The sequence below is a fragment of the Sprattus sprattus genome (genome assembly GCF_963457725.1).
Source record: "Sprattus sprattus genome assembly, chromosome: 9".
NCBI lineage: Eukaryota > Metazoa > Chordata > Actinopteri > Clupeiformes > Clupeidae > Sprattus > Sprattus sprattus.
Genome location: NC_137928.1, coordinates 1244952 through 1253599, shown reverse-complemented (window position 1 = coordinate 1253599; position 8648 = coordinate 1244952). Strand labels below are relative to the sequence as shown.

The 8648-nt window shown below is 42.0% G+C and overlaps 1 protein-coding gene across 1 annotated transcript; it reads left to right on the top strand.

Moving 5' to 3' along the window:
* LOC308369941 (uncharacterized protein) lies at positions 1-8081 on the top strand (the record flags this gene model as incomplete). The annotated part of the gene is made up of 10 exons (XM_080844503.1): positions 1-110; positions 710-805; positions 1055-1234; positions 1536-1606; positions 1796-1847; positions 2695-3190; positions 3649-3719; positions 3860-4004; positions 4812-4929; positions 7991-8081. The coding sequence occupies exons 2-10, from the start codon at positions 731-733 to the stop codon at positions 8079-8081; spliced, it is 1299 nt and encodes a 432-aa protein (XP_080700629.1). The 5' UTR covers positions 1-110; positions 710-730.
* Positions 8082-8648: the final 567 nt, after the last annotated feature.

The window sequence follows — 8648 nt, the reverse complement described above, 5'->3', positions numbered from 1 at the left end:
CAGATGATTGCTGATGGTAGCTCTCAAGGTCTTCAGCAGGGAAAGTTGTGTTGAGTGTGCTTTTGTCCGCTGCCCGAAGCACGCTGCTGTTGGAGTCAGAGGGAGAAACGGTATGTTAACGTTAGCGGTTTATTCGGATTTGATGGCACCGTGAGTAGATTCGCCTTCTCCCTTTTTAAGAATGCATGTGTTTTCTCATTTAATTAGAGAGGTTGTCTTTTGAGTTATATTGATTAAGAGCCTTTTTCCACCTCAGTATTGTTTAATAGTAATGGGTCTCAAGTTATTGGCCGTTAAAGAATTGTGCATTTAATTATTCAGTTTGCAGATTTGCCATGTAAGATAGACAGGAATTACACGTGTGCTAACGTGGCTTTGAAGAGCTGTCTGATTTTAATTTGTCTAGTCACAGACGAGCAGATCAAACCTTGTGAAGCTACCTCTTTCATAGGGCATAAATGCATTAACTCAATAACGATTTTTGATCCATCACAATTGCTGATTGAATCTCATCTTCTAGCATATTGAAAAATTGCCGACAAGTTTTACTTTAGTCTTTAAATTCAGTTTGTGAACATCTGTCTATTTGCTTGATTTTCATCAGAATCTGAACAGCACTTCAAGTGTTTGTGTGTGTTTGTGTGTGTGTGTGTGTGTGTGTGTGTGTGTGTGTGTGTGTGTGTGTATCTCTGTTTTTATGTGTGTGTAGATAGATGAAATTACTCGGCATATGGACATGATGGTTCACAAGCAAGCCTGCATCGACCTGGAGAAGGCCACTCAAATCATAACACAAGCATTACAGGTAATACACACACACACACACACACACACACACGTAGAACATTTAAGACATTGTATCTTTATGTCTGTGTGTGTTTGTCATGTGTTGTGTGTGTTTGTGTGTGTGTGTGTGTTTGTCAGCATAGAGGAAGGAACCAGGTGTGGTGTGTTTGTCTATGTTAACATGCTTGTGTGTGTGTTTGATGTGTGTGTGTGTGTTTGCCTATGTTAACATGCTTGTGTGTGTATTTGATGTGTGTGTGTTTGTCAGCATGAAGTAGGTAGGAACCAGGAGCTCTGCGTGTTGATTCGTCGACTAGAAGAGAGGGAGGTGGAGACAGGGCGGATTCTGGCGGAGCAGGCGGAGTCAAACCGACAGCTGAAGTTGAAAAACGATGAACTACAGAAACACCTGGAGGAAAAAGACAACTCACTGTCACCAGCCACCCAGGTGTGTGTGTGTGTGTGTGTGTGTGTGTGTGTGTGTGTAACTATGGAAAAGACAAATCACTGTCACAAGCCAACCGTTTGTGTGTGTGTGTGTGTGTGTGTGTGTGTGTGTGTGTGTGTGTGTGTGTGTGTGTGTGTGTGTGTGTGTGTGTGTGTGTGTTTTTGTGTGTCATAAGAAAAAGGCACCTCACTGAGACAAGCAAACAAGGTGTGTGTGTGTGGGTGGGTGTGGTAAATGTGTGTGTGATTTTATGTGTGTGTTTGTGTATGAATTTGTAGTTAACGTGTGTCTGTTTATACAGACTGTGGCTTTCCTGAAGAATGAACTAATGGACCTGCATCAACAGCTGCGAAGACAGCAGAGCAATCATAGGTACACACAGACACAGACACAGACACAGACACAGACACAGACACAGACACAGACACAGACACAGACACAGACACAGACACAGACACAATGGAGCTCTCTAGTTCGAGTGTTCTTTACGATGAACTTTGACTATCATCCTAGAACATTTGACTTTTGAACTCTGACCCCTGCGATCTCTGATCCATTTAGGACAATTCAGGATGTGAATGAGTCGGTGCAGGATGGGGAAAGCCAGTTCAAGGTTGAGACGCACGCACACACGCACACACGCACACACGCACACACACACGCACATGCATAAATACTAGTGCTGTCAAACGATTAAAATATTTAATCGCGATTAATCGCATTTTTGTCATAGTTAACTCAAAATTAATCGCGATTCAATTACTTGAAATTAATCGCGATCGCAAATTTTATCTATTCTAAATGCCCCTTCAATTATTTTTTTTCCATCATTTTTATTTTATTTTAATGCTGTTATCAACATGGAAAAGTGGATTGGCTTGCTTTAAGCAATGTTTTATTTTATTGAAAAACAACATTGCCAAACAGGGCGGTACAAAATAAAATTATAAAGTGCACATTTAAGATAAACATGGACTCAGCCTATAGTGCAGTTAAACCATGGCTTAATAATTTTTGCTGCCAGCTGCCTGTTGACATTTTTTTTTTTTACATCGCGTTAATCGCGCGATAAAAAAATTAACGGCGTTAAAATGGGTTTGCGTTAAACTGACAGCACTAATAAATACATAAATAAGTCCTCATGCAGCAAGAGATGTATGAACAAATACCCTCTTATTTTTATTCGTATTAACGGCCTATTCTTATTATAATGCTAGTACCCATTGATTTATGGAATTCTCCAAATGTTCTCTGGTTTTTGCTCTAACCATTCATTTTTTTTATGGAGACTTTAAAGAATTAAAAAATAGTTTAAAATGTGAGTTTAAAAAAGTGAAATGTAAAGAGAGATGTAAAATGTAAAGTTTTTGAAGTTTTCAAACATGCACGCACTCACACACACACTCACACACGTACGCGCACACACAAACATATTCTTACGTCTGATATGTGTTTTTCAGCAAATGAAGAGTGACATCTCACCTCTCCAATCAGACCAGCTGACAATAGCCCAGGAGTCTCTGGTCTGGTCAGAAGCACTGGTCTCGTCTGAAGCCCAGAGTCTGATGGTCTCGTCTGAAGCCCAGAGTCTGATGGTCTCGTCTGAAGCCCAGAGTCTGATGGTCTCGTCTGAAGCCCAGAGTCTGATGGTCTCGTCTGAAGCCCAGAGTCTGATGGTCTCGTCTGAAGCCCAGAGTCTGATGGTCTCGTCTGAAGCCCAGAGTCTGATGGTCTCGTCTAAAGCCCAGAGTCTGATGGTCTCGTCTGAAGCCCAGAGTCCTATGGTCTCGTCCGAAACCCAGAGTCCGATGGTCTTATCTTCTCATCATAGTCCGCCTGTCTCATCCAGTGCTGAAAGTCGGCTGCTCTCGTCTCACACACTGGTCTCAGTCGATTCTCCAGTTTCTGCGATTAAAGAAGAATATGCAGATGATGGATATGAGTACAGTCAGCCTGGTGAGGGGCGGAAAAAGTTACAAACACACACTCACACTCTCACACTCTCACACTCTCACACTCTCACACTCTCACACACTCACACACTCACTCACGCACGCATGCACGTGCGCCCACAGACAGACAGACAGACAGACAGACAGACAGACAGACAGACAGACAGACAGACAGACAGACAGACAGACAGACAGACAGACACACACACACACACACACACAAACCGTATATATTTTGTGTGTGTGTGTGTGTGGAGGCAAAAAGTCAGAGATAAGTTCTTTACAATACAGGGCAGGACTTCCAGTTACAAATCCATAATGTTTAGTTTTAGTGTTATCAGCATTAGCATGTCAGATGATGTGGGTTAGGTGTGATTAGCGTTAGCATGTTCTGTTTTGTAAGCAGATTACAGTATGATTAAATAACTGCAAATGTAAGTGTCTACTTTTCTGTTTTTGCAGACAGAGTTGACCCTGGGACAGAACAGACCCACTATCCAATGTGGGAAGACATAAAAACTGAACCTATGCAGGTACAGTGAAGTATTTTTTGTAAATACTAAATGCTAACAAAGCTTAAGCTAACAGCTGTTTTATTAGACTGCATTCGTTTTCGCTAGGTGTACCTTATTCACTGACAACTTCTATTTCTCCCTTCCTCCATGTGTTTTAGGGACAGGAGGGCAAATCCAGCTCCTCTACAGACCACGTGTCTCTGGCCCGGTTAGAGAGTGTGTCAGTGATCTTGGTGGACTACTACAGGACACAAGGACAGCAAGGAAAGGACGAAGAGAACCATACAGAACAGCCAGAAACCCGTAAGAGATCAGACACACACACACACACACACACACACACACACACACACACACCTATAAAAACTAGTGCTGTCAAACGATTAAAATATTTAATCGCGATTAATCGCATTTTTGTCATAGTTAACTCAAAATTAATCGCGATTAAATTACTTAAAATGAATCGCGATCACAAATTTTATCTATTCTAAATGCCCCTTCAATTATTTTTTTTCCTTCATTTTTATTTTATTTTAATGCTGTTATCAACATGGAAAAGTGGATTGGCTTGCTTTAAGCAATGTTTTATTTTATTGAAAAACAACATTGCCAAACAGGGCGGTACAAAATACAATTATAAAGTGCACATTTAAGATAAACATGGACTCAGCCTATAGTGCAGTTAAACCATGGCTTAATATTTTTTGCTGCCAGCTGCCTGTTGACATTTTCAGACAACAGTGAAGCTCGCTTCTTTTGCACAACACAACTTTTAAAGGTAAACTTTCTATTCAGAAGCTTTTTATCATCCATTTCGTTGTATCGCGCTCATCATTCACTCAAACGTGACGTTAGCCTACTACAAAGTTTGGGAGGGAAAAAATAAATATATTTTTTTTTTACATCGCGTTAATCGCGCGATAAAAAAATTAACGGCGTTAAAATGACAGCACTAATAAAAACCCATTCAGCCCGAGACCCATAAGAGATTCAGTACTACAGCATAGTTTTCATACAGCAGTTCTCCATTGATAACTTGATGTAAGAAGGTTGTTGGTGTTTATGTGTGTTTCTTCTCATTTGATTATCTTTTTTTTTTTTTTTAAACAGGAAAAGGATCATCTCCCTCATCCCCGGAGTTCCCAGCATCCCCCTCCATCTTGGGAACAGAGACAGATAAATCAAAACACTACTCCTGTTCTGTGTGTAGCAAAACCTTCCACTTTAGGTCTCATTACAGGCTTCATCAATATACTCACACAGGGAGGAGGCCTTACTGCTGCACCCTGTGTGGCAAGAGCTTTACTCGAAAGGGAAATCTCAAAATTCATCAGCGCGTTCACACAGGAGAGAGGCCGTACCACTGCACTCAGTGTGGCAAGAGCTTTTCTAATGGGGGAAATCTCAAACTTCACCAGCGCACTCACACAGTAGAGAGGCCGTACCACTGTACTCAGTGTGGCAAGAGTTTTAGTCTCAAGGGAGATCTTAAACAACACCAACGCGTTCACACAGGAAAGAGGCCTTACCACTGCACTCAGTGTGGCAAGACCTTTACTAAGGGGCTAAATCTCATTCTTCATCAGCGCGTTCACACAGGAGAGAAGCCTTATCAATGCACTCAGTGTAGCAAAAGTTTTACTCAAGAGGGAAATCTCAAAAGACACCAGCGCACTCACACAGGAGAGAAGCCGTACCACTGTACTCAGTGTGGCAAGACCTTTACTAATGGGGGAAATCTCAAACTTCACCAGCGCGTTCACCCAGTAGAGAGGCCGTACCACTGTACTCAGTGTGGCAAGAGTTTTAGTCTAAAGGGAGATCTTAAACAACACCAACGCGTTCACACAGGAAAGAGGCCGCACCACTGCGCTCAGTGTGGCAAGACCTTTACTAAGGGGCTAAATCTCATTCTTCATCAGCGCGTTCACACAGGAGAGAAGCCTCATCAATGCACTCAGTGTAGCAAAAGTTTTACTCAAGAGGGAAATCTCAAAAGACACCAGCGCACTCACACAGGAGAGAGGCCGTACCATTGTACTCAGTGTGGCAAGACCTTTACTAATGGGGGAAATCTCAAACTTCACCAGCGCGTTCACACAGTAGAGAGGCCGTACCACTGTACTCAGTGTGGCAAGAGTTTTAGTCTAAAGGGAGATCTTAAACGACACCAACGCGTTCACACAGGAAAGAGGCCTTAGCACTGCACTCAGTGTGGCAAGACCTTTACTAAGGGACTAAATCTCATTCTTCATCAGAGCGTTCACACAGGAGAGAAGCCTTATCAATGCACTCAGTGTAGCAAAAGTTTTACTCAAGAGGGAAATCTCAAAAGACACCAGCGCACTCACACAGGAGAGAGGCCATACCACTGCACTCAGTGTGGCAACAGTTTTACTCACAAGAGAGTTCTCAAACAACATCAACTCATTCACATAGGATAGAGGCCATACCAATGCACTCAGTGTGACAAGAGCTTTACTCTACTGGGGTATCTCTCTTTGCCTATTATAATTGTATGAGTTAAATCGAACAAACTATATCATCAGCTAGATAACTAGCTATCATTTCATGCAAATGTAACTCTCCCATTTAAATTGTTTATGCTAAGGTTATTAAATGCTTCCTTAGCTAGCACAGTAATTCGATAACCAGTAACAACCAGGAAACACAGACCATCACCGTCTTGGGTTCAAAGTGATTACAACCACTTGTTTGATGTTAAGTAGATATAAACAATCCTAAGAGAAATAATGGGAAATTGACAAAGCAAGGGCTCACTCTGATATTTATGTAATCAGGGACGGCCCAAGCACATTTGGCGCTCCTAGGCAAGCTTCAATCATTCACTCCATTGCCACCCCCCCCCCACGAAAACGGAACTTTCAAACGCTATTTCCCCCTGTAAGACTGCATTTATTTCACATCAACACAATAACGATCGCAACGATGAACAACATTTTTTCAAGGACTTAATCACTGAGAAAATGTCACGCCTGTGCTGAACTACGCTTCGGCCACGCCCCCCTGTTCATACTCTTCAACCCTGTATCAACGTTTATGGACAAACACACGTCATCTTCCCAATCGCCTGCAAATAATGCTTTATTAGTCTTCTGATCTGTTGATGGCTGGCAAACATAAATCTTAGAAGGTCTGGGTCACTTGTGGCACATATTATTCACTCATTTAAAGCCATCAATCTACCTGAACAAAATTAGCCGAAACGGAATAAAATGGAATTCACCAAAATATGAAACGGAAAATTCTTTTTTATTTCAACTGAAAATCATGACCCTATTCTTAACAGTTCTACAGCTGAACTTGAACTGATGTTTGGACTGAATGGCAATAACAAGGAACGTCATAAGTCACTGGCTAGCTAGCGTTTGCTGACTAGCAAGATTATACATTCAATCCATTCACTTAAATTGACAATACAACACTTGGATTTTCACCAGTATCCCTCACTTGTTGACAAGTTGCCGTGTTTGCCGTGTGCTATGCAATGAGTAAGATATTTGTAGTGTTGTTGCACTGGCTATTGACTTAAAATGTGCGCCCCTATTTTAATCATGTATTTTTTTGTATAATGTAGAATAAATGGACATATCATTTTTTATATACCCGCCTCTGTAAAATTATTTAAACTATGAAACAGGGAGTAGGAAAACGTTCAATGATACGGTAGGCATACATCTTTTCTTATTTACTCCACGAGTTTCTGGGGAAATTCCCGAAGTCATGAACGTTTTTTTCTGGCTTGTTGTTTTTGTGTGATATTACACTTGAAATTATCAGCTGCTAGCTGTCGTGAGGTACTACTACAGTTGTTATGCTAGTCAACTCCCATCATGAGCTGCATTGCCTGCTCGTAGAAAACCTGTAGTTGCATCATTAACTGAGACCGTGATGTAGTGGTGGTTTTGTATTGTGTGTACTGTAGAAGATGGTCCACTTGAAAACGAAAAATGCTAACTAGCACTAGCTGCTGTAAGGTACTGCCACAGTTGTTATGGCAACTGGTTAGTATATATCAGTGTAGTAGCTAGTCAACTCCCGTCATGAACTGCATTGCCACTCGTCTGATCTACGTGAGGAAATATAGAAACCCATGGCCAAGTAAACATAACTTTACTTTAGGTCGTATGGTACTACATGGTATTAAAAAGTTAAACATAATTTAAGTTTTATCGAAATTAATTTGCCCTCTCGCTGGGAGAAGACCACTCGTGAATAACTCACCATTGTAACCAAAATAACATGTCACAAGATTCCATAACGTTCAGTTTTGGTGCTGGAACCGGCTCCAGCTCCGGCTCCAGCTCCGGCTCCAGCTCCGGCACCGGCCCGGCCTTGCTGGAAACGGGGTATGAGTGACGCCCTAGGCGACCGCCTATACCCCCTGTAGGAAAGGCCGCCCCTGAATGTAATGTTAGTGAATATTGCTCATGCTAATATTTACTCTTCACTATTCGTCCAAAGCCAAATCTATTCATGAGGTTTCAACATTTTTCAAAAGCAATTTGGCTTTAACTGTGACTAGTTGATCGCGGTATTTTCTGTCCGGTCGTTTGAAGCATAGCTTTTTAGCTCCGGTATTGGTCTCCCATTATTTACATTTTACGTTTCAATTAAAATTCCAGTTTCAGGCTCTCGCACGGCCACTTCACTGAGAGAGAAGTAGGGCCTACTGTTTGCCTCCCCTCAGTGCTTTTTCACTGCGGGTTTATGTCGGATCAGCAAGACTAAGGCCCAATCTCAATTCTTCCCCTTGCCCCTTATCTTCCCCCTTACCTTTGAAGTTGCGCGTTCATGTGAGAGCTAGTGGTGTCTCAATACCCAATTTGATCAAGATTGAGGGCTATATGGCCCTTGGAGTTAAGATGATCCGAGACCTTACTTGCTCCTCCAAGGGCTATCCCAGAGCACACAGCGAAACCAGCT